Source organism: Capra hircus, chromosome 25 (genome assembly GCF_001704415.2).
Source record: "Capra hircus breed San Clemente chromosome 25, ASM170441v1, whole genome shotgun sequence".
In the NCBI taxonomy this organism is placed as follows: domain Eukaryota; kingdom Metazoa; phylum Chordata; class Mammalia; order Artiodactyla; family Bovidae; genus Capra; species Capra hircus.
In genome coordinates this window covers 37799856-37826405 of record NC_030832.1, presented here as the reverse complement: position 1 = coordinate 37826405, position 26550 = coordinate 37799856, and the positions used below count along the sequence as shown (strand labels likewise).

General features: G+C 45.6%; 2 protein-coding genes across 2 annotated transcripts; one reads left to right on the top strand and one right to left on the bottom strand.

Moving 5' to 3' along the window:
- Positions 9292-10636, top strand: LOC106503580 (zinc finger protein 501-like). The gene has a single exon (XM_018039906.1). It carries the CDS (start codon positions 9321-9323, stop codon positions 10494-10496), a length of 1176 nt encoding a protein of 391 aa, XP_017895395.1. The 5' UTR covers positions 9292-9320; the 3' UTR covers positions 10497-10636.
- On the bottom strand, positions 17743-24955 carry ZNF394 (zinc finger protein 394). Its single transcript, XM_005697843.3, has 3 exons — positions 24135-24955; positions 19505-19631; positions 17743-19135 (listed from the first exon to the last, which is right to left on the bottom strand). The coding sequence occupies exons 1-3, from the start codon at positions 24543-24545 to the stop codon at positions 17826-17828; spliced, it is 1848 nt and encodes a 615-aa protein (XP_005697900.2). The 5' UTR covers positions 24546-24955; the 3' UTR covers positions 17743-17825.

Genomic DNA, 26550 nt, shown 5'->3' with positions numbered 1-26550 from the left:
CGCTGGGCAGCAGGAGGAAGAAAAAAAAGAAAACCCCCACCTACAAATTGTGGGTGGGGGTTTTTGCTTTTGAATGTACATTTATTTGGCTGTGTCGCAGAGACCTTAGTTATCCAACGAGGGATCGAACCTGTGTCCCCCGTATTGTAAGGCAAAACCCTTAGCCACTGGCCCACCAGGAAAGCCTGCAGGGTGTGGCTTTTAAAAGGTTAATAGTTAGTGAAATCTCAGGATTGAGGGTATAACAGTTACCCGGATGACAAGATAATGTGTTTTATGTATTAGTCTGTTTCATATTTTATGTGCTAACTTCCTCACTTCTCCATCGCAAAATTCAATATTTGTAATCCATTGCGTCCAGAGGGTTTGGGATGTATTAATAGTACAGGGAAGCTTGGCGTGCTGCAGTCCATGAGGTCGCAAAGAGTCGGAAACGACTGAGAGACTGAATAACGAACAAGCAAGGTGGAAAGGTGGGAAAGGAGAGGTAGACAGAGTTGGGGCAAAAGGGCTCGGACAACACGAGCCTCGCCTGCTGAAAGAACCTGCGGTCCCTGGACTTTTGAGGATCCGCCCATCCTCCGAGCAGCGCTGCGGGTCCGGCCCCTTCTCCCGGACCGAGGTTCCCATAGCGCCTAAGCCAGAGGAATGTGTGTGTCTGTGCGGGTGGGGGTGGGGGGTGTTTCCACTGACACAGTAGCTGCCTCCGGATCAGCAGGTGCCAGGGGGAAGTTTCACTATCCTGGGAAAGCGGAGGGCAACTCGTGGAAGGAAACGCTGAGGTCAATTGTCCTCCCTTCCTCGCACTTGAACTGGAGCTAGTCCTACAGCGAGGGGACGAAAGTGGCTTGGGGACCAGATCTGTGCTCCCCCTCCTTAGGTCCATGTTCCTGCAAGACTGACTCTCCATGCTACCTGCCTGGGGCTGGTCACGCTTGACGTTTCCTCCATCCCTACAGTACCTCCTGCTGCTGCTGCTAAGGTCGCTTCAGTCGTGTCAGACTCTGTGCGACCCCATAGACGGCAGCCCACCAGGCTCCACCGTCCCTGGGATTTTCCAGGCAAGAACACTGGAGTGGGTTGCCATTTCCTTCTCCATGCATGAAAGTGAAAAGTGAAAGTGAAGTCACTGAGTCGTGTCCAATTTCTCAGCGACCCCATGGACTGCAGCACATCACACTCCTCTGTCCATGGGATTTTACAGGCAAGAGTACTGGAGTACCTCCAGGTGCCTGAAACTTACTGACCTGCCCCACTGGCCATGCACCGGCTTCTGTAAAGAGAAACAGGCGCTGCTGGGGGAGTCCGCGGTCTATGCAGGTTGCTTCGCTTCTGAAGGTTTTCTCCTCTTAAGCACCTCACTCCAGTGTTCTTGCCTGGAGAATCCCAGGGACGGGGGAGCCTGGTGGGCTGCCGTCTATGGGGTCACACAGAGTCGGACACGACTGAAGCGACTCAGCAGCAGCAGCAGCAGCAGAGTGACTCTAAAGAACGGTTATGGTAATTGATTTCCCAAACATTTGCAAAATCACAACAGGATTACACTCACACCCACACACACCCACATAATGTTCCAGGATGTTCAAGCCCTCTTCTACGAGCTGTGGTCAAGAGAGTAAGATAAACTGGGCTCTCAGGGAAGTCCCTGTCTCCTAATCAGTCTGAAGAGATTTTGACATATGAGAAGCAAAACGCAAAACAGAGGCTGAAGTGAGGATATGATCAGAATGGAGACCCTCTCCCTCCAAACCTTCATGTACTTGAGTCACAACTCTGAGAAAGAGTTTTTATTTTGCCCCAGTTTGTAAAAAATGCAATTACTAGTTGTTGTTTTTAAGAGTAAAATATGTTTTTTAAAAGAAATTTTGTCAAACACAGGACATTCTGATGAGAAAACTTAAAAATGACCCAAATTCAAACATCTCAGAGAAAATCAAGGCTCTTGTGTGGATGGACAACTTTGCTGGGATTTTTCTGTCTCTACATCCTCACAGATCTTATAAAAGTCTTCCTGTAAAACAATTTCCCTGGTTATACCACTATAAATTTAATGTGTTTTAAAATAGCTCTACTGAGATATAATTCACTCTTTTAAAGCATATGATCAGGACTTCCCTGGTGGTCCAGTGGCTAAAACTGTGCTTCCGCTGGAAGAGATTCAGGTTCAATCCCTGGTCTGGAAATTAAGATCTTACATGCCCAGTTCAGTTCATTTCAGTAACTCAGTTGTGTCCAACTCTTTGTGATCCCATGAACTACAGCACGCCAGGCCTCCCTGTCCATCACCATCTTCCAGAGCTTGCTCAACTCATGTCCATCGAGTCAGTGATGCCATCCAACCATCTCATCCTCTGCTGTCCCCTTCTCCTCCCGCCTTCAATCTTTCCCAGCATCAGGGTCTTTTCAAATGACTCGGTTCTTCCCATCAGGTGGCCAGAGTATTGGAGTTTCAGCTTCAGCATCAGTCCTTCAACGAATATTCAGGACTGATTTCTTTTTAGAATTGATTGGTTGGATCTTCTTGCAGGCCAAGGGACTCTCAAGAGTCTTCTCCAACACCACAGTTCAAAAGCATCAATTCTTTGGCGCTCAGCTTTCTTCATAGTCCAACTCTCACATCCACACATGACTATTGGGAAAACCATAGCTTTGACTAGATGGATCTCTGTTGGCAAAGTAATGTCTCTGCTTTTTAGTATGCTGTCTAGGTTGGTCATAGTTTTTCTTCCAAGGAAAAGGGCGGGACAAAAAAATACAGAGAACTGCTTTGGGTATGTTCACAGACTTGTACAGCCTTCACCATTGTCAACTTTGGAACAATTTTTTTATATATATATCACCAAAAACAACCCTTTACCCATTAGCAGTCACCCTTCATTCCCTTGTGCCCCTGTCCCCTCTAGCCTTAGGCAATCACAAATCTACTTTCTGTTTCCACAGATTCACCTATTTTGAATACTTGATATAAATGAAACAATGTTACCTTCTGTGTCTGGTTTCTCTCCCTTACATGTTTTCATTTAATTAAGTTTACATTTTACTCCAGGGCAGAAGGAATTATTGAAGAGTTCTGAGAAAAGTGACATAAATAGATTTAATTTTAAAATCTTCATCTTGGCTGCTTTGTATAGCACGGATTGAGGAAAGGCAAGATTAGAGGTGGAGAGTGTTTAGCTGACTATGGTGATTTGGACTAGAATGCCAACTGAGATGCAGCGGGTTTCTCTGGATTTCTGTGAAGAATTAGAGCTAGAGCCTCCAGTGTTCCTGACACTGAGGATAGAAGTATCTTTTGCCTTGTTTGATCTTAAACTCCAGGGAGTGGCCCTCCCCATACTGACGTTCCTCAGTTCAGTTCAGTCGCTCAGTCGTGTCCGATCCTTTGCGATCCCATGAACCGCAGCACGCCAGGCCTTCCTGTCCAACACCAACTCCCGGAGACTACCCAAACTCATGTCCGTTGAGTCGGTGATGCCATCCAACCATCTCACTGACGTTCCTAGGTCCGCACAATTCTCCCTGTTTGCTTCTTTTTCACATCTTTTTCTTGCCAACTCCTTTCATTTATCAGGAGAACGGCTTCTCACCCCTTCCAGTGCTTTTTAAATCAGCCAGAATGCTTTCAATCAAATCAGCGTTAGCATTCGGATTCCAGAATTGAGACTATCATGAGAAAGAAATAGTAGCAAAAAGACTTTGTGTCATAGCGCCCCATCGCCCACCCCCAGCGAATAATCAAACGCTAAAATCGCTCGGAGCTTCTCAGTTTATTCAGAAAAGAGATCAAGTGGAGAATGATCTCCACGTCGCGAGGCCGACTGGGAAGGCCCGCAGTTCTCCCCTCGCTCTGCAGCCGCCCCAGAACAGACACCGCTGTCCCCGAGCCCTCTGGGAAGTGGAGTCCTTCCGCCGGGACCCCCGACCCGGCGCGGTCGCCTCCAAGTGCGCAGATGCGACTCCAGACAGAGCCTCGGGCTCGAGCCTTTTGTCTCCCCGCAGCTCGGTGGGTCCAGAAGGCGACGGTGTCCGCCTCCCCCGCCCCTCCCAGAGCGCAGCCCGGAGGGGATCCAGCCCTGGAGCCGGAGCCAGGTCGGCCACGAGTCCGTAGGTGAGGGAAAGCCGGGTCAGAGGCTCGAGTCTCGGCGACCCGTCCGTCAAGCGCGCCGCTCTGACGCCACCTGCCGCCGCGCGGCCCGGGCTCCCAGGTTCCGGCCTCAGCCGGGCCTGCCTGCCGGCCCCGCCCACCGGGCGCTCCGCCGGGTGTTTCCGGCCGGGTAGCGAGCCGGCTACCTCGGTCTGAGCTTAGGGGCGCCCCGGAAGCGAGTCCGGGAGCCTGAAGGGGGCATGGCCGACGGGGGATTTGGGGAAGGGGAGAGTCGGGGTTGGAGGGCTCGGCTTCCGAGGTGCGGAGAGCTAGAGCGCCTCCCGCTGGTGTTGGCTTTAGGTCCTGTCACTCCACTGAAACACCACAACTTTGAGGACAGATAGAAAAGAATGGAGTCCATGTCTTACTCATTTCTCCTCTGTGCTTGCGCTATTCGAGTTTGGTGGTTTAGCCATTAAATCGTGTCCGTCTCTTGTGACCCCCATGGATCATGGACTGTAGCCCACCAGGTGGCTCTGTCCTTGGGATTTCCAGGCAAGAATACCAGAGAAGGTTGCCATTTCCTTCTCCCAGGGACTGAACCCGAGTATCGTGCATTGCAAACCAACTCTTTTAACAACTGAGCCACGAGAGTGGGGGTGAGGGGAGGGAGGATGTCTGGATTAGAGTTTTCGGGGCTGCTTATATTTGGGGTCCAGAGTAAGGGGTTTGACTCTGAATGTGCAAGGGAATCCCGGCCTGTTTTATTTTCAGGGTCTTAAAGAGCGAGTGAAGAATCAGATGTATGAGGATCCCACCTATCAACTGCCTTGTGTTTTATGAGTAGGAAGGATTGAGTAACTGTGGGAGCCCTACTTTTAGTTACTGCGACGTTAATCACAGGCCAGCTTATAGCCATTTCTGTGCTTCAGGGTCTTAGGAGAATTTGTGCATCGTACAGAACCAGTGTGTGACTAAGGCTCACAGTCACTGCCCTGGCTCTCTCCTGTTTTTGCCTTGGTGTGGAACGTAGTGACTGGCCTGGGGACTCCAGAGAAGGGTCTTCCAACTGTGAAGTTTAATCTAGGCTAAATTATGAAGGTTCTAAGTAAAACAGAGTTACTACTGAGGCCCTAGGACTTAAATGTGTAGGAATAAGCCGCCTAGGAGTAGCGGTAGAGGGAGATGCCCCAGGGAGCGTAATCAATTTCAGAGTTCAGTTCGGTCGCTCAGTCGTGTCCGACTCTTTTGCGACCCCACGAATCGCAGCACGCCAGGCCTCCCTGTCCATCACCAACTCCCGGAGTTCACTCAGACCCACGTCCATCGAGTCAGTGATGCCATCCAGCCGTCTCATCCTCTGTGGTCCCCTTCTCCTCCTGCCCCCAATGCCTCCCAGCATCAAAGTCAGCTGGGTGGGGCAAGGCTAACCCCAAAATCTCTCCCTGAAGCTTCAGGGTAGAGTTGAATGATTTATACAAAGAAGTGGATTATATATTGCTGAAAAGTCCATGTTTATCTCATCTGAAACAGTGAATTAGGAGGAAGTCCTAGCAATAACAAGAGGACAAGGAGAAGCTGATCATGGATTATCTGACCATTGAAGTTGAGGAAAATGGTAAGAATTACGCAAATCAACGTGGAGTTGAAAGTGGGGACAAGCAGAGGAAATACCCTCCATAAGAATAAAAAGGTTAGGTGCCCCTGCATGATGGGAAAGGGAAACAGACACATGTCAGGAGAAGACCCCAAAGTAGAGAAACTCAGTAAGCCATCATGTTTGGAAATCACTAAGAAGGCTCCTTGTCAGACATTCCCCTCTCTCATCTTCCTCTTTCAGCGCTTCTGTGCTCATACACATTCCCTCTGATGCTGTGGCAGGGAGAATATTCCACAGTGCTTGTTTTTGTGGTAAAGAACAGGTCACACTTTTCCACTCCCATAGGAGTGTACCAAAATATTGACATACTATGTGTGCATTTAGCTTTTTGGTCAAAGTGCTTTCGTGTTATTATCTTCCTCTGTCCTTATCTGATCCTTTTGAGTTAAGTAGAGTAGGTCTTGTGTATATAATTTCTCTGGCTTGTGCTAGCTTTTGTCCTTGTGAATTTGTAAGTGGGAAGGTAGAGTTTATCCCCTTCATGGCTTTACTTCTGCTTCTTCCAGCTATGACTATAGAAGATGTTTCTTTGTCCCAAGAACAGAGCGCAGAAGAAATGGAACCTACTGGAGAGCTTCTTCCTGTTGAGTTCCAGGCAAGTTTGAGTTTCATTTCCCTCCTGTGAAATCTCAGTTTGGTGTTCAGAGTGTGTCCTCATTTCTTCCTTTCGTCTCACTTCGGAGGTTCATGGAAATCTCATCTGGAGAGCTGAACCAAAGTAATTTTTCCTTGAAGACTTGAAGCTCTAGGAGGAGCTCAGGCTGGAGTTTAAATTTGGGAGGAACCTGTGTGAATGGTATTTCAAACTATGAAGCTGTAATCACTAGCAAATAAATGTAGGTAGAAAAGAGAGGAGATCTTATTACTGTAGCTTCCAACACTTTGAGGTCTAGGAGATAAAGAGGAAACAGCAAAGGAGACTGAGAAGATGTGGCCAGTGAGGCAGGGAGGGGAGGCCAAAAGTGTGGCGTTTTGGTAGCTTTACAGACTCACAGATGTAAAATTAGTGGTTACCAGTGGCAGGGTTGGAGGGGGATACACAGTTGGGGAGTGGGAGGTACGAACTATTGGGTGTAAAATAGGCTCAAGAATGTATCATACAGGGTGGTCCAGTGGTTGAGAATCTGCCTAGTAATGCAGAGGATGTGAGTTCGATCCCTAGTCCAAGAATTAAGATCTTTTGTGCCTCAAATAAGACCCTCAACTAAGACACGACACAGCCTAATAAATATTTGCAAAAAGAGAATGTATTGTACAACACGGGGAGTATAGCCAATATTTTCTAATATTGGCTAGTAACCTGTAAAAATTGTATAAAAAATAAATTTAAAAAAAGAATCTAACTTTGATGTCAGACTGCCTGGGTCCAAATCTCAGATCTGTCCTTACATCTGTAGATAATGTTAATAATGGTACTTACCTAATATAGTTATTATTACAAGAGGTTGTTAAAAGGACTTATTACATAGAAAAAAAAGATAAATGTTAGCTATTATTACTGTTTTCCCTAACACGACTAATACTTAGAAAATTTAGAATATTCCATTAAAATGGTTAAATTAAAGTTTTAACGCTCAGATTAGAAAGAACTTCCTATTCTAGATTGTTCTCTTCCCTCAGTTCAGTTCAGTTCAGTCGCTCAGTCGTGTCCGACTCTTTGCGACCCCATGAATCGCAGCACGCCAGGCCTCCCTTCCATCACCATCTCCCGGAGTTCACTCAGACTCACGTCCATCGAGTCCGTGATGCCATGCAGCCATCTCATCCTCGGTCATCCCCTTCTCCTCCTGCCCCTATAAGAATGTACTTATTCTTCCAGGAATTGACGACAGTCAAGGATGAGGAAATGGACTTCACCTGTGTGGAGGAGGAACAGATGAATTCTGCCCGAAGGTACATGGGCATGGATATGAAGGTGGAGAATTGTGGGAACCTGGTATTTTGGGGTAAGAAAGGTATTTTTCAATGCATACTGCTTACTGTGACATAAAACTTCCACTGTGACTAATGACATCTAAATGCCATAGTTTTGCTTACGATCCAGAGAGCTCTGATCCCGTAGGGGATCCCTGATCACTTTGAGCTCAGAATTGGGCTTCTTTTCTCTCCTGGCATGTAAAAGTTCACCATCTGTGGAACTGAAAAAAGACAGCTCCTTTACATATATATATAATTTTGTTTATTTATTATTTCTATTTTTCTGGCTGTGCTGTGTCTTTGTTGCTGCTTGGGCTTTCTCTAGTTTCGGAGAGCAAGGTCTACCTTGTACTTGTGGTGCGTGGGCTTCTCATTGCAGTGGCTTCTCTCGCTGTGGAGCATGAGCTCTAGGGTGTGTGGGCTTCACTAGTTGAGGTCCATGAGCTTAGTTGCCCTGCAGCATGTGGAATCTTCCTGGAGCAGGGATCAAACCCGTGTCCCCTGCATTCTTAACCACTAGACCAGCGTAGTGAAGTCTTGGATGATGTCTTTAAAGGAGACAGTGGGAGGGGACAGGGAACAAAGAGGGGAGCCTAAGACAGAACACTGAGAAGCATCAACATTTCAGAAGAAACAGCAGGAAAACTTCCAAAAAAGTAGGGATAAGGAGAAAAAACCTGGAGAGTTTAGTAATACAGAAGTCAAGAGAGAATGTATGTTAATTCTATCTCAATAAGATGGAGAGAAAAGCACCAGGAAAGTGTTGTTAGGAGGAGCACATGGTGTCAAGTGCTATTGAGAGGCCCAGGTGATCTACAGATGAAAAGGACCCACTGGATTTAGGTGACATATAAATGGTTAGTGACTTTAGTGAGAGCAATTCCAACTGATGGTGGGGAGAGAAGCCAGACTGTGGTGAGTCAGGAGCAAGTGTGTGATGAGATGATATCCAAAATCTGAGAAATCTGACTTTGGCAATAAAGGAAGGAAGAAAGAAAAGTGAGAGAGAGGGAAAGAAGGAAGGGAGGAAGACAAGAAGGGAAGGAAAGAATGAAGGGAGGGAGGGGGCAGTGGTTAGTGGAGACACAAAATCACAGGGAAAGCATACGCTAAACAAACAAACAAAAAATCTGCTTTTAAAAAAGGACTAAAAATAATGATTTTAAAAATCAAATATGGTTGTCACTAATATATGTCTTCATGTAAGCGATTTTTTTGTCCAATACTTTTTCTCTTTTTTTTTTGTCCAATACTTTTTCAAAACTGCCCAATCTCGACCTGTGTTTTCATCCCCCCACCCCGCCCACTTCCTCAATTATTTTATTGACATTTATTTTCATCCTGCCTGCTTATCTTCTTCCCTGGCTAGCCTGTTCAGTTTTCCATTCTTTCAGATGTAGCATCATTGTCTGACCTTGTATTGTGCTTCAGCTTCATCATTTTCCCATCTCTGTTATTCACTGAAACTTTGTCACCTGCCATTGCCATGAGGCTTTTTCTGAGAACATTCAAACATTTTTAAAGGCTATCAATTTAATTTTCTTTAACTTCTTGCCACTTCAGCAGTTTTCTTTCCCTCCGCACAGAGAACACAAATATCTGTACTCTTTATTTATTTCAGATTCTGAATCTACACCTGAAACTAAAGTGTCCCTTTCAATGCAGGAAGTTTCTGAAGGAGTCTCATCAGAAAGGGAGCTGATAATAGAAAGACTTATAAAGGATGATTCCTGGGACTCCAGATGGATAAAAACCTGGGAATGTGGAGGCATGTTAGAAAGGCAGCAAGGAAATCAGAAGAAAGATTTAAGGCAAGTCATAATTAAGCACAAGAGAAATCCTATGGAGGATTGTACTGAAATCAGGGAAAGTTCAAACCCAGTTAAACATCAGAAGATTTACTCAGTGAAAAAGCCTTGGAAGTGCAGTGAGTGTGGCAAGTCCTTCAGCTACTACTCAGCTTTTATCCTACATCAGAGGATTCACACAGGAGAGAAACCCTATGTATGTACTGAATGTGGAAAGGCCTTCACCCGGAGCTCATCTCTTATCCAGCATCAGAGAATCCACACTGGAGAGAAACCTTACGAGTGTAATGAATGCGGGAAAGCTTTCAGTCACCGTTCAGCCCTTATTCAGCATCATATCATTCATACTGGAGAAAAGCCCTATGAGTGCAATGAATGTGGGAAGGCCTTCAACCAAAGCACGTACCTCATCCAGCACCATAGAATACACACTGGAGAGAAACCCTATAAATGTAAGGAGTGTGGGAAAGCTTTCAATGACACCTCCTCCCTTATTAAACATCAGAGGGTCCATACTGGAGAAAAACCCTATGGGTGTAAAGAGTGTGGGAAGGCCTTTAGTGACAGGTCAGGCCTTACTCAACATCAAAGAACTCACACAGGGGAGAAGCCCTATGAATGTAGTGAATGTGGGAAGGCTTTCAGTTACTGTTCAGCTCTTATTCAACATCAAGGAACCCACACTGGGGAGAGACCTTACAAATGTCATGAATGTGGGAAAGCCTTCAGTGACCGCTCAGCTCTCATAAGACATCAGAGAATTCATACTGGAGAGAAACCTTACAAGTGTAAAGAATGTGAGAAAGCCTTCAGCCAGAGCTCATCCCTGACGAAGCATCTAAGAACTCACACTGGAGAGAAACCATATAAATGCAATGATTGTGACAAAGCCTTTAGCCAGAGTTCTTCTCTTATTCAACACCAGAAAATTCATGCAGGAGAAAAACACTACAAATATAAGAAATGTGAGAAAACTTTCAGTGTGTGTTCAGCCTATCATCAACATGGAGAAATTCATGATGACTAGAAGGCAGTGAATTGATGAAGTAATTATGCACTATCTCCTGATTGTACAGACCTCCGAATATTGGTCTTCCCAAGTGGTGCCAGTGGTAAAGAAACTGCCTGCCAATACAGGAGACATAAGAGATGGAGGTTCGATTCTTGAATTGGGAAGATCCCCTAGAGGAGGTCTTGGCAATCCACTCCAGTATGGTTGCCTGGAGAATCCCTTGGACAGAAGAGCCTGGTGGGCTACAGTCCAAAGGGTCGCTAAGAGTTGGACACGACTGAAGTGACTAGGATGGACCTAGAGGTTATCATACTAAATTAAGTAAATCAGACAGAGAAAGACAAACATGATATGATTTATATGTGGAATCTAAAAAATGATTCAAGTAAACTTATTTACAAAACAAACAGACTCACAGACATAGAAAACAAACTTCTTACCAAAGGGAAAAGGTCCTGAAGGGGGGGATAAGTTAGGAATTTGGAAATAACATATCCAAACTACTATATATAAAATGGGTAAACAAAAAGGACCTACTGTGTGGCACGGAGAGCTATGCTCGATGTTTTATAATAACCTATAATGAATCTGAAAAAGTGATAACCAAATCATTTTGCTGTCCATGAGAAACTAACACAATATTATAAATCAACTATACTTCAATAAAAATAATTTCAAAAATTCTCGTGTTAATCAATGTGCAACCAAGGTGAAAAGAAGCACTGACTGAGATTCTTTCTGCACAAGGATCAACCTAATGGGATAAGAGGGTTATAGGCAGCCGAAAGGATATTAACAATCTACATTAGCTGACAAGAGCTCTTTGTGTCCTTGTTTCTGCTTTATCTTTCTCCTGCTAATAACATCACCTTTTAAAATTAATTAATTAGACTGCATTGGGTTTTAGTTGCTGCACAGTGTCTTCATTGAGATGTGGGATCTTTCATCACAGTGCACAGAATCTAGTTGTGTCACATGGGCTTAGTTGCCCCAAGGCAGGTAGGATCTTAGTTCTCTGACCAGGGATCCAACCCCTGCCTCTTGCAGTGGAAGTGCAGAGCCCTAACCATTGGACCACCGGGAAATTCTCTGTAGGCTTATTAATGATGGCCATTCTGACTTGTGAGAAGTAGTACCTCATTGTAGTTTTGGCTGAAATGTTGCTACAACTAGCAATATCGAGCATCTTTTCATGTGCCTGTTGACCATTTGGATGTCTTCCTTGAAGAAATGTCTATTTAGATCATCTGCCCATTTTTTTGATTGGATTGTTTGGTATTTTGTTATTGAGTTGTACAAGCTGTTTGTATCTTTTGGAAAGTAGGTCCTTGTTGGTCGCATAATTTGCAAAAATTATATAGCAGTCTGTCTTTTCATTTTTCTTATAGTTTGCTATGCTAAAGCTTCTAAGTTTGATTAGGTATCATTTGGGAGACTAAGCTAAAAAAAATTGGTCTGATTTATATAAAAGATACTTTAAGTACAGAAAATTCAAAAGATGAAAAAGAATATACAGTGAAAACACTAATCATAAGAAAGCTGGAGTGGATATATTAATATCAGATAAAATAGAATTCAAGAACAGGGATATTATCTTAGATATAGAAGGATTTTATGATGATAAAAGGATCAATTCACCCAGGTGAGTAATTGTTTAATGTGTAATTGGATTACAATTATGAATGCAATTTTAGTGTTATACACAAAATTTAGAATTCTGGGTTATTAATATATTATGTACTTAATATCACAGCCTCCAAAATCACAAAGTAAAAACTGATGGAAATAAATAAAAAGAAAAGTGAGCAATTATATAATTGGAAATTTTAACACTCCATTTTCAGAAGTTGATGGAACAACTAGACAAAATATTAAAGACATAGAATATATGAACCACACTGTCTACAATCTTGAACTGATCATGTTGATGTATGGCAAAACCAATACAATATTGTAAAGTAATTAGCCTCCAATTAAAATAAATTTATATTTAAAAAAATCTTGAATTGATTGATATATATAGAATACTTTATAGAATATACAAAACTTCAGCATCAGTTCAGTTCAGTTGCTCAGTCGTGTCTGACTCTTTGCAACCCCATGAATTGCAGCACACTAGGCCTCCCTGTCCATCACCAACTCCCAGAGTTCACTCAGACTCATGTCCATCGAGTTAGTGATGCCATCCAGCCATCTCATCCTCGGTCGTCCCCTTCTCCTCCTGCCCCCAATCCCTCCCAGCATCAGAGTATTTTCCAATGAGTCAACTCTTCGCATGAGGTGGCCAAAGTACTGGAGTTTCAGCTTTAGCATCAGTCCTTCCAAAGAAATCCCAGGGTTGATCTCCTTCAGAATGGACTGCTTGGATCTCCTTGCAGTCCAAGGGACTCTCAAGAGCCTTCTCCAACACCACAGTTCAAAAGCATCAATTCTTCGGCGCTCAGCCTTCTTCACTGTCCAACTCTCACATCCACGCATGACCATAGGAAAAACCATAGCCTTGACTAGACGAACCTTAGTCGGCAAAGTAATGTCTCTGCTTTTGAATATGCTATCTAGGTTGGTCATAACTTTTCTTCCAAGGAGTAAGCATCTTTTAATTTCATGGCTGCAGTCACCATCTGCAGTGATTTTGGAGCCCCCCAAAATAAAGTCTGACATTGTTTCCACTGTTTCCCCACTTCAGCATGCATACTACCTAAAAAAAAAAAAAAACGTATTTGGCTGCATTGGGTCTTAGTTGCTGCTTGCAGGATCTTTCAGCGTGGCACCCGTCAGAGCTTAGTTGCTTGAAGGCATGTGGGATGTAGTACCCTGACCAGATTCCACTGATCTGCTAGAGTGGCTCACAGAACTCAGAAATAATAGTTTAGAGACTTCCCTGGTGGTCCAGTGGCTAAGACGCCCACAGCTCCCAGTTCAGTGGGCCTGAGTTCAATCCCTGGTCAGGGAACTAGATCCCGCCTGCTGCAACTAAGATCTGATGCGGCCAAATAAATAAATATTGAGAAAAACAGTTTACTTATCTCTGGTTCATTGTAAAAGGATAGAACTCAGGATCAGCCAGATGGAAGAGATGCTCAGGATGCCGGGGGCAGGGCAGTAGAGCTTCCAACCCTCTCCGGGCACGCCCCCAGCACCTCCACCAGTTCAGCAACCAGTGTCTACATTTTTATGGGGGTTCCTTGCATAGATGTGATGTGCCGAGTCATTGACCTCTGGGGACTGACTCAACCCTAGCCTGTCCCCTCCCCTCGGGTGCTAGGGGTGAAGGTTCTAACTTGCTCACGTGACTTGGCCCCTAGCAACTTAGGTGTATCCTTAGGAGTTTTCCTCATTAACATAAAACTCAGATGTTGAGAGATTTGTTATGATAACAAGACGCTTCTCTCACCTGTGTGGCTGTGCAGCTACTTCAGAAACTGAGGACTTCCCTGATGGCTGGTGGCACAGTGGATAAGAATCCTCCTGCCAATGCATGGGCCACAGATTCGATCCCTGGTCCAGGAAGATCCCACATGCTGTGGAGCAACTGAGCCCGTGCACCAAAACTATGGAGCTGCGCACCTAGAGCCTGTGCTCCGCAACTAGAGAAGCCACTGCAATGAGAAGTCTGCACACCACAACGAAGAGCAACCCTTGCTCGCCTCAGTTAGAGAAAGCCCACGTGCAGCAATGAGGAGCCACCACAGCCAAAAATAAATTGAGACTTCGCAGCCTCCACAGCAGCACAAGACAATTCTTTATAATAAATTTCTTCATATGGATTTATTTGCTTGTAAACTATCTCCCCCACTAGAGGATAACGCTATGAGTAGAGACCTTTTGTCTGTTTAGTTTGCTTCTGTATTCCCAGCATTGGGACTGTGTCTAGCAGATCAGTTCAGTTCAGTTCAGTCACTCAGTTGTGTCTGACTCTTTGCGACCCCATGAATTGCAGCACACCAGGCCTCCCTGTCCATCACCAACTCCCAGAGTTCACCTAGACTTATGTCCATCGAGTTAGTGATGCCATCCAGCCATCTCATCCTCGGTCGTCCCCTTCTCCTCCTGCCCCCAATTCCTCCCAACATTAGAGTATTTTCCAATGAGTCAACTCTTTGCATGAGTTGGCCAGAGTACTGGAGTTTCAGCTTTAGCATCATTCCTTCCAAAGAAATCTCAGGGCTGATCTCCTTCAGAATGGACTGCTTGGATCTCCTTGCAGTCCAAGGGACTCTCAAGAGTCTTCTCCAACACCACAGTTCAAAAGCATCAATTCTTCGGCACTCAGCCTTCTTCATAGTCCAACTCTCACATCCATACATGACCACTGGAAAAACCATAGCCTTGACTAGACGGACCTTAGTCGGCAAAGTAATGTCTCTGCTTTTGAATATGCTATCTGGGTTGGTCATAACTTTTCTTCCAAGGAGTAAGCGTCTTTTAATTTCATGGCTTCAGTCACCATCTGCAGTGATTTTGGAGCCCCCAAAAATAAAGTCTGACACTGTTTCCACTGTTTCCCCATCTATTTCCCATGAAGTGATGGGACCAGATGCCATGATCTTCCTTTTCTGAATGTTGAGCTTTAAGCCAACTTTTTCACTCTCCTCTTTCACTTTCATCAAGAGGCTTTTTAGTTCCTCTTCACTTTCTGCCATAAGGGTGGTGTCATCTGCATATCTGAGGTGATTGATATTTCTCCTGGCAATCTTGATTCCAGCTTGTGTTTCTTCCAGTCCAGAGTTTCTCATGATGTACTCTGCATATAAGTTAAATAAGCAGGGTGACAGTAGGCATTAAATAAATATTTGTGAACTATTAAAAACAAAACAAAAAAAAGAGAGGAAAGCCCAAGTATTAAAAGATGCTCCTCTGCACTTATCCCCTAAGAAATTCTAAGCACTTTAGGAACTCTGTGCCAGAAACAGGTAGGAAGACCAAATATACATTTCTTATTTAAATCACAATATCACAGTGGGGAAAAGGGAAAAGACTCATTTGCTTAAGACCCTGGAAGAGACAAGAGAGAATGACCTCAGGGCCCGGGGGAGAGGAGAGGATTGAGGACCACACAGGGAAGGTCTTTGGACGTTTCTCCACAGCCTCTCCTGTGGGGCTGCCTCCCCTGAGGCCCCGGCTCCAGTCTTGCTCCTCCAACAACTTTGTGGATCCCAGTGAGCCCTCCCTTCCTCCCTCTTCAGACCTGGCGGATAGTGGTACCCGCGACAGCCAGCCCAGAAGCTCCTGCCTGCCTAGTGAGTCCCAGTAGCCTGTCCATCCCTGTGGGATCAGCCCGCACGCTGCCCCGCTCTCAGTGCCCTCCTGGGAGGGCGCCGTCTCTTTCGTATGAGAACTGGGCAGAAGAACCGCGTGATGAGGAAGGCAGGAGCGCACAGAGCAGGGTCAGCGAACTCACCTGGACCCGGGAGCGATTTCATGGGGTTACAGCCACACCCGTCCACTCTCTTGTTGTCTATGCTGCCAGAGTAGAGTTGAGTGACCACAGCAGAGACCAAACGGCCAGAGAAGCCTCACATACTGACCATGTGTCCTTCCAGAGAGAACACGTGTGACTCTAGCGTGGAAGAAAGAACACGCGTGACCTGAGGGTTGGAGACGAGTTGAGCCCTGAGTCTGCTAGTTAACTGGATGAGCCTCGGCTGTAGGACAATAATAATACTGTGGCCCATAAAGCTGTAGTAGGAGCTGCAGTTATAATGAGTCTCCGTGTTTCCAGAGGTTGCTGTCCTTTGAGGACAAGGCTCTGTACTTCACCAGCAAGAGTGGGACATGCTGGACTGGGCTCAGAAGGGACGTGATGCTGGACAACTACAGTCATCTTCTTGGGTAATGAGTCACGTTGAAGGTAAGGGGAATGGGTTTAGGGAGGGCTCATGAGTATACATGGTGTTTATCACAAGTGTGTTATTTCCTTAAAAATGATATGAAGCAAATATGTCCTACTCAAGAGTTGATTCATCTGTGTGGTGTATTTGTGAACATTCTTTAAAATTGTTCTAGTCTACGCTTGCCTGTACGTTGGCAATACTCCACAATAAACTTGTCCATGGGTTTTGGTGGAATATCACAATTCAAAAGTATGTAAGTAGGGACTTCCCTGGTGGTCCAGCAGTTAAGTCTTCACCTTCCAATGCAGGGGGTGCAGGTTCGATCCCTGGTCAGGGCACTGAGATACCACATTTCTAAAGAAGTAAATAAATCCCATGGAGAACATCAGTACGAAAAAAAAAAAAAAAGACTCACCTTCATTAAGAAAATATTTTGAACTTATAAAACAGACTCACAGACATGAAACGAACTTATGGTTACTGGCAGAGAGGGATAGTTAGGGAGTTTGGGAAGGTCATGTATATGTTAGGGGAAGCATACTGATTGAAACCACCCACCCTGGCCAGGTACCATGACAGGAGATCCTGATAAGGAATACAGAACTAATAAGCCACCACCAACTGGAAGAGTTTGGGAAAGGTCGAAAGGAGACACCGCGTGTCCGTCCACTTCTCAGAATCCCTCTCACTAGCATCCATCTTGGCTGAGCGATGCATGCGCCATCAGGAAAGACGCTGAATTAGAATGACTGGCTAAAGACCACCCGAAAACTAATCCCATCACCAGAAAACCCGAGACTGCGAGAGCCACACGGCAGAGCAGTTCTCTTGGGTTCCCTTACCCTACTGCTTTCCACCCTGGTGCCCTTTCCCAATAAAATCTCTTGCTTTGTCAGCATGTGTCTCCTTGGACAATTCATTCCCAAGTATTAGATAAGAGCCCAGTTTTGGGCCCTGGAAGGGGTCCCCCTTTTTGCAATATACACACTGCTATATTTAAAATGAATAACCAACAAGGACCTATGGTAGCACATGGAGCTGTCTCTGTTCAATGGTATGTGGCGGCCTGGACAGGAGTTCGGGGGAGAATGGGTACATGTATATGCATGGCCGAGTCCCTTCACTATTCCTCTGAAACTATCACAACATTGTTAATCAGCTATACCCCAATACAAAATTAAAAGTTCAAAAGAAAAAAAAAAATGGTTTGGTCCAAAAGTGGAGGTTCCTGAAGAGTGACAAGGGCAGACCTCTGATGGGTCACCTTTGCTCTTGCTGAAAATATGTTCTGGGGATGGGGGGTGCTCCCGACTCAGACCCTCCTCCTTTAGGGCAACAGGCTCTCAAAGGGCATCCCGAGCCTAGCTGAACTCAGTCTATGTTGGGTGTGATGGCAAAAGGCAATACAATCCATGATTACTGAAATATTCAAAGAATATAGTTTCTGGAAAGAGAGAGAAAGAGAAGGAGGGAAAGAGAGAAGGGTATAAACGACTCATGCAGAAGCAGGTCAAAATGATGGGACTTTATTTCTGTGGACTCTTTGGTGTCGGACAAGGTGTGATCTCTGTCTGAAGCTGCCCCCACAGTCGAGACATCTGTAAGGCTTCTCTCCGGTGTGAGTTCTCCGGTGTTTAACGAGGGTCGCGCTCTGACTGAAGTGCTTCCCGCACACAGGACACCCGTAGGGCTTCTCCCCGGTGTGGATCCGCTGGTGTTTGGAGAGGTCGGAGCAGCGTTTGAAGCTCTTGTCGCACTCCTCACACGTGTAGGGTCGCTCCCCCTTGTGTGTCCTCTGGTGACTGAAACGACTGGAGGTGCGGCAGGTCTCCCCGCACTCCTTGCACGTGAAGTGCTTCTCTCCCAGGTGGGTTCTCTGATGCCGGCTGAGGTGTGAGCTCTGTCGGAAGCTGTCCCCACACTTGGGACACGTGTAGGGCTTCTCTCCCGTGTGTGTCCGCTGGTGTTTAACAAGCGTCGCCCTCTGACTGAAGCACCTCCCGCACACAGGACACCCGTAGGGCTTCTCCCCGGTGTGGATCCGCTGGTGTTTGGAGAGGTCGGAGCAGCGTTTGAAGCTCTTGTCGCACTCCTCACACGTGTAGGGTCGCTCCCCCTTGTGTGTCCTCTGGTGACTGAAACGACTGGAGGTGCGGCAGGTCTCCCCGCACTCCTTGCACGTGAAGTGCTTCTCCCCCACGTGGGTTCTCTGATGCCGGCTGAGATTTGAGCTCTGTCGGAAGCTGTCCCCACACTTGGGACACGTGTAGGGCCTCTCTCCAGTGTGGATTCGATGGTGCTTAAGGAGGTCGGAACGCTGTTTGAAGCTCTTCTCACAGGTGTCACATGTGTAAGGTCTTTCTTCATGGAACCACCTCTGAGTCTCAAATAGGCCCAAATGATGGCGACTGTCCTCACTGTTGAGAGATTCATGAGGTTTCACCATGTCTAACCCGTGCTGGCAGTTGTTCCCATATTGATCCCCAGTGATGGGTCTCCCTGCTGTTGGGACATACGGACCAGGAACAAAGTCTGAACGCTCGGCACTGGTCCTGAATTCTTTGTTTTTGACGTCTCCTTCTTTGCTGGGATCATTCCTGAGATCTGAGATGTGGGTGACTCCCTGATCTTCAGGAGAATTTTCACGTTTCAGCAATGAGGGGTCTCCCAAGGGCTTCTCTCTCCTGTCCTGCTGGGCATCACCACACTCAGATGACACGGGAGCCCTCTCCTGAAATCCTTGTAACTGCCCTTGAGACTCTACTTCTAGAATTTCTTGCTTTGGAACCAACTCTTTGTTCTCAATTCTGGTTTCTGAACCTGAAATATGAAAATACGACATTTCATACCCTGGCAGGAGTGATTAAGAAATTGCTAGCAGAGAAACAACGCCCCCAAAGCCCTTTTCATGTTCTCTATGAAACCACTCCTGAAGTTAAATTATTTTAATTAACCCGTCAAATGTGCTTACCTGTACAAATCCTGTTTCTTTCCTTTTTACTTGTGCCTACACCCACCAACCCATCTCTCTTCCCCTAACCCCACTTCATAAGAACACAGGGAGAAACAGACAACAACGATTGGCAAAATACTCTGTGTAATAGTGAAGAACTAGAAGCCTTAAGCAAGCTTAAGCAAGCCTTCCACCAGTCACACCCAGCTGGAGACAGGCAGAGGCCCAGCACTTACTTGGTGAGATTGCGTTCCCATGATCCTTCGGTGCACTCTCCCTGAAGAAGTGCCTCTGTGCTGGGCCCAGACGCTCCCACTCCTCCCAGGTTAGAGACACGGCCACATCCTGGACTGTCACCAACCCCTGTAACAACATGAGACCTCCCCTCAGCACCTGCCGTCCTAGGGAGAGAGTCATTTCCTAGGCAGGAAGTCTAGGGGTCCCCAAGGAGAGAGGGGTCTGGAATTCTCAATGAGGAAGAAAGGACACACTTTTTTCCCTCCACATTCCTTAAGATTATAGAACAATAATGTATCCTGCCTGAGGACCGTCTCTGGATTAAACTTTCTGGCTAATTCTGTTATCTTAAAATGTAAATTATAGGAGTAGGTCTGGTCTTTACAAGGATTATATAATAATAATGTATCCTGCCTGAGGACAGTCTCTGGATTAAACCTTCTGACTAATTCTGTTACCTTAAAACGTAAATTATGGGAGTAGGTCTGGTGAGGTCTTTACAACCTCCAGACATACTTTGGATTCATTGGAGAGTATATAACTCCATTGCTAACACTAGCAAGGGGGTACTCTTTCTACCCGCTTCTATCTCCTTTATACCTTAATAAAACTTTATTACACAGAAGCTCTGGGTGATCAAGCCTGTCTCTGGCCCCAGGTTGAATGGATTGAATTCTTCTCCTCCAGAGGCCAAGAATCCTGGCGTCTTTGCATGATTCAGCAACAACCTTTCATCTTGGGGGCTCGTCCGGGGTTCTTCAGGACAAGATGGGAGCTAACAATTCCAGCCTCATCCTTTGAACTGTATCCTGAAAAACTGGGATAGTTTTGATCCCCAGGGCTTAAAAAGAAGACACACGTCGTCTTCCTATGTGATACTGCATGGCCAGGGTATCCACTGGAGGGTCTCTTAAGTGTAATACTGTTTTACAATTAGACCGGTTCTGTAGAAAACAAGGGAAATGGGTAGAAGTAGCCTATGTGTTGCCCTTTTTCTCTCTGCGAATAAGCCAGACTTATGTCCTAAGGGTATAGATTTGGGTATGACTCCTTTAGCTCCCTCCAGTCCTCCTACTTTGCTAGATGAGATGGAGGACAGGAGACAAAGAGAGAAAGAAAGCAGGTTTCTCCAATCTATCCCTGGGGACATGTGTGCAGAGCAGCCAGAGAGACTAACAGCCACACAAGCTGTTGCCTCTTCATGAAGCACCCACCGGGAGAAAGAAATCAAATGCTAAGTGGAGACTAGTTCCAGATTTACAAATAATAAATGAGGCTGTAGTTCCTTTACACCCCGTGGGGCCTAATCCTTATACTCTATTGTCTGAAATTCCTGAAGGAGCCAAATATTTCTCAGTAATTGATTTGAAAGATGCCTTCTATTCAGTGCCTTTGATGGAGGAAAAGGAAAGTCAATTTCTATTTGCCTTTGAAGACTCTAAGCAGCCAGCTTCTCAGTTGCCCTGGACAGTTTTGCCCCAGGGCTTTCGTGACAATCCTCACTTATTTGGACACAGTTTGTCATGGGATTTACAAAACTTTTAATAGCTCCGAAGCAGTGGTGTTACAATATGTAGATGATATTCTGCTGTGCTGGGACAGAGAAAGCTTGTTCACAAGCCTCAGAAGATTTCTTAATCTTTCTGGCAGGCTGCAGTTACAAGGCATCAAGAGAAAAGGCTCAGCTTTGTCAACAATCTGTTAGATATCTGGGCCTAATCATATCAGAAGGGACTAGGGCCATAGGCTCCAAGAGAATTAAACCTATACTAAATCATCCCCTAGAGAGTTGACTCATTGGAAAAGACTGATGCTGGGAGGGATTGGGGGTGGGAGGAGAAGGGGATGACAGAGGATGAGATGGCTGGATGGCATCACTAACTCGATGGACGTGAGTCTGAGTGAACTCCGGGAGTTGGTGATGGGAAGGGAGGCCTGGCGTGCTGCGATTCATGGGGTCGCAAAGAGTCGGACAAGACTGAGCGACTGAACTGAACTGAACTGAAATCATCCCACGTATGACTTTACGACAATTGAGAGGATTTTTGGGAATCACAGGCTACTGTCACATTTGGATTCCGGGTTATGGGGAACTTGCCCGGCCTTTATATAAACTTATAGCTGAAACTTAGCAGGCCTGAACCAACAAACTGGTTTGGTCTCCAGATACTCAAAAGGCTTTTACGGTTCTTCAGACTGCTCTCCTGCAAGCTCCCACTCCGAGCTTGCCCACAGGGTCAGAATTTAATTTTTTTGTCACTGAAAGAAAAGGGTATGGCCTTGGGAGTTTTGACATAACCTCGAGGGCAGAGAATTATCTAAGCAGAGAATTGGATATAATTTCAGGTTGGTGGCCCCACTGCCTAAGAGTAATTGGGGCAGCAGCTTTATTAGCACCTGAAGCTTTAAAAATAATTAATGGACGAAATCTTACTGTACTGACTTCTCATGATGCGAATGGAATCTTAAATTCTAAGGTTAATATTTGGATGACACAGAGTAGGCTTCTTAAATATCAGACATTGTTATAGACCCTGAAGCCTTGGAACTAACTAGTTATATAATTCAGCTCTCAGCTTTTCAACAGGCATTAACAAAACTCCGGGAGATGACTCCTGACCCAGCCTCTGAGTCAAGCAAGCCTCTATTTGAGCCAGGAACCAAGGTCCTCATAAAAACACTGGGATCTGGGGGCCAATCCCTCGAGCCCCTTTGGGAAGGCTGGGCCTGATAATCTATGTGAGCCTACTTCTGCTGATTCCAAAAATCCTGAGTCTGCCATTTGATCCTCAAGACAATGCCTTCCTGTCCTGGGTTCACTCCTATGCAGCATTTCACAATCAGTCTAACTGCTGGGTCTGTGGAGCACTCCCCTCTTCATCAATGGAAGGCTTCCCAGGGTGGACATCTCCACTTCAAGGAAAAGACTTTCTCCAAGTCTGCAAATACCTTCAACAATTGCATGTGATGCCTCTTCTTAAACTGATGACATCTAACAACCTTAAGATGGACTGATGTGACTATGGAGATAATGTGACTTTTCATTTTGATTTTAACTTGGTTTAATGACTATTTTGCCTTATGTCTGTAACTGTATAATGGGGTTTTCTAACTGTCTAAAAAGCTTTTAAGTTACAAACGGTTGTCCAAGCTCCTATGAGTGCCACAGCCTCCTCCAACTATTTACTTGGGGCTCCTGAATCAGAGACCCTCAATATGAGGGTTAGGAGAATATGTTGCCTCAACAATTTAGGGACCACGCCCCTAAACAGCAGGAAGTAGCTATGGAAGGAAAACGAGCCCCTTTCCCTTGGCAACATAATTCTCCTAAAAGGGGGTAATGAGAGAGTCATTTCCTAGGCAGGTTGATAAGAAGTCTAGGGGTCCTCAAGGAGGGGGGGTCTGGAATTCTCAAGGAGGTAGAAAGGACACACTTTTTTCCCTCCACATTCCTTAAGATTAAATAACAATAATGTATCCTGCCTGAGGACAGTCTCTGGATTAAACCTTCAGGCTAATCCTATTATTTTAAAATGTAAATTATGGGAGTAGGTCTGGTCTTTACAAGGACTATACAATAATAATGCATCCTGCCTGAGGACAGTCTCTTTTGACTACTTCTGTTATCTTCAGTTCAGTTCACATGAATAACAGCATGCCAGGCCTCCCTGTCCATCACCAACTCCCGGAGTTCACTCAGACTCTCGTCCATCGAGTCAGTGATGCCATCCAGCCATCTCATCCTCTGTCTCCTTCTCCTCCTGCCCTCAATCCCTCCCAGCATCAGAGTCTTTTCCAATGAGTCAACTCTTCGCATGAGGTGGCCAAAGTACTGGAGTTATCTGTTACCTTAAAATGTAAATTATGGGAGTAGGTCTGGTGAGGTCTTTACAACCTCCAGACATTCTTTGGATTCATTGGAGAGTATATAACTCCATTGCTAACACTAGCAAGGGGGTACTCTTTCTACCTGCTTCTGATGTCTATGTCAGAAGGACAGCAACAGTCAGATAGAAGAGATGCATTGGACAAGGTCTGGAGGGGGTCCTATGTTCAGGAGCTTCTCTCCCCTTGGAGGTGGGATGGGGGCAGGGTTGTGTTACCCTCCCACTTAAGTAGATTCGCTTACCAACTGGGAAGCTCTCTGAACCTCATACTCTTGTGATTTTATGGAGGCTTCATCATGTAGGCAGGATCAATTATTAACTCCATTTCCAGCCTCTCTTCCTTCTCTGCAGTATCATTATCAATTGAGGGAGGAGGGAGGAAGTTATCTAAACCGTTAAAAAGTAAAAGGATGCTCACATTCAAAGTGGTGGGGAATTGCTCTTCTTATACATCGTTTAAGGACACTTTCCAGCTTGACATCTTTCTTTCCCAAACAATCTAGTTAGACACGAGGGTGTCTTACACTGAATAAACAGTACTTCTGTGCCGGTTTTGTGCGGAAATGTCTACAACTCAAGGACCTCTTCCTGGACGGATTTGTTACAGCTTCCTACAAAGGAAAGAATGTTTCATGCACATCCTAAAGTTCACGAAAAATGTAATAAGGAAGTAAAGAACTTCTAAAACCCATAGTATCTCTCGCACCTCCATCCCCACTCCCAAAACACTTTCACTCCTCACCTGGCGTGAGGTCCCAGCAGGCTGTCTCTGAAGAGACTGCACCACGGCGGCCGCCTCCTCCCCGCTCTGTGGGCAGTGCTTCCGCACCCAGGCTTGGAGCTCCTGGGGCAGGATGGTCAGGAACTGCTCCAGCACCAGCAGCTCCAGGATCTGCTCTTTCGAGTGCACCTCTGGCCTCAGCCATCGACAACAAAGTTCCCTGAGCCGGCTCAGCGCCTCTTCCGGTCCGGCCACCTCCTGATAACGGAACTGCCTAAAATGACATCGGAAAGTTTCGGGATCCGGACAGTCCCCGGGCCGGTCGGACTCCCCAGTTCCGAGGGAGTCTTCCTCCACTTTCACTATCCAAAGTCCATCGCCTAGGGCCGGAGGGGCGACGCAGCTTTGACTTGCGGTCCAGCTCCAACTCATCCTTCTCCCGCTCGTGCGCACTTTCCCGGAGTTCCACCTTCAGCTGAGGTGACAGCAAACCCAGCAAAAAGCCGCAGAACACATGAGATCTCCCCAAAGAAGCGGCTTTTGACTGTCGGGTGCTAAACGAGATCTCACCTCCCCAGGCCCCTCCCAGACTCCTCCTACCCAGAAACCGCTACCCTACCTAGAAGCTGTCAAATCCCGCGACAAAAAATTACGAACAGCCCGAGTCGGAAGTGCGTCACCGGCTCCCTGCGGTGCCCATCCCTCGGGGCATTTCCGGGGCCTCTCTAGGCTCCTCGGAAGAGTGACGTGCATGTTTGTGGTTTGTTATCATTCAGTTTAGTTCAGTTCAGTCGCTCAGTCGTGTCCGACTCTTTGCGATCCCATAAATCGCAGCACGCCAGGCCTCCCTGTCCATTACCAACTGCCGGAGTTCACTCAGACTCACGTCCATCGAGTTAGTGATGCCATCCAGCCATCTCATCCTCGGTCGTCCCCTTCTCCTGCCCCCAATCCCTCCCAACCTCAGAGTCTTTTCCAATGAGTCAACTCTTCGCATGAGGTGGCCAAAGTACTGGAGTTTCAGCTTCAGCATCATTCCTTCCAAAGAAATCCCAGGGCTGATCTCCTTCAGAATGGACTGGTTGGATCTCCTTGCAGTCCAAGGGACTCTCAAGAGTCTTCTCCAACACCACAGTTCAAAAGCATCAATTCTTCGGCGCTCAGCCTTCTTCACAGTCCAACTCTCACATCCATACATGACCACTGGAAAAACCATAGCCTTGACTAGACAGACCTTAGTCGGCAAAGTAATGTCTCTGCTAACCTTTTCCAGAGGTACTTTTGGTGGCTCACACGGTAAAGAATCCGCCTGCAATGCTGGAGACCTGGGTTCAGTCCCTGGGTTGGGAAGATCCCCTGGAGAAGGGAATGGCTACCCAGTCCAGTATTCTGGCCTGGGGAATTCCATGGACAGAGGAGCCTGGCCGACTACAGTCCATGGGGTCTCAAAGAGGAGGACTCGAAGATTCGTACACGACTGAGCGACTTTCACTTTCACCTTGTAGTGTGGCGCTTAAAGTCCTTAAGGTTGCAGAACTCACGGATATTCTTCCTTTAAAAATAAATGTCATTCCTTTTGAATTCTTGACAATCTTTCATCTTTAGATTAAGTATAAGAAGGAATCTTATTGTTTCAAAGAGGAAAAAAAAAAGAAAAGAAAAATATCAAACCTGTGTTTCACTTGCATTCCTTTGTATGAAATACATAATCAAAATTTTGCAAAAAATCATTCAAAAGCAATCACATGCCTTAGCTTTGTAGCAACTTTCTTCTCAAAGTTGGCTTATTACCATGTTAAACATTTATGCTAAGCTGGAGAATATATTTATCAAATTATATGTCATGTTTTAAAAATATGTTTTATATGGTAGTAAAATAAATTTAAAATAATAATTGTATATGAAAAATCATATAGGTGATAAAAATATGTACCATTCAATTGTTTCTATGTTTAATAAACATCACTTTTATTTGAGAATAACCAAAAGAAAGAATGTCATTCTTAACAAATTATCTGTGAATAAAGTTGTATAAATTTGGTTTCAGGGAGAGTTAAAAGTTCCAGTTGTACAATAAAGTGGTCACTGATCCATCAGTTACACTTAGGCAAGAAAGGTTTGTAGAGTGTCTTCTACATGCAAAGGCATCATGGTTGACACTATAGATGCAAAACTAGGAAGATATATTCCCTGTCCTCAAGTTGCTCACAGTCTCCTAATGGAGGCAGACACTTAAATTACAGGACAGTGTGGTAAATGCAATACTTTGAGGTGTATGCAGCGTCTATTTGTATCAGCAGAGATGGAAATAATCAACCATGCCTGATGGGGAGCGTACAGTAAAAGGCTTCACAGAAGAGATTCAGTTTAAAAAGTCCATGTGGACTGAAGACATATTTTAATTTAAAAATGGGTTAAATATATAGGCAATAGTCAG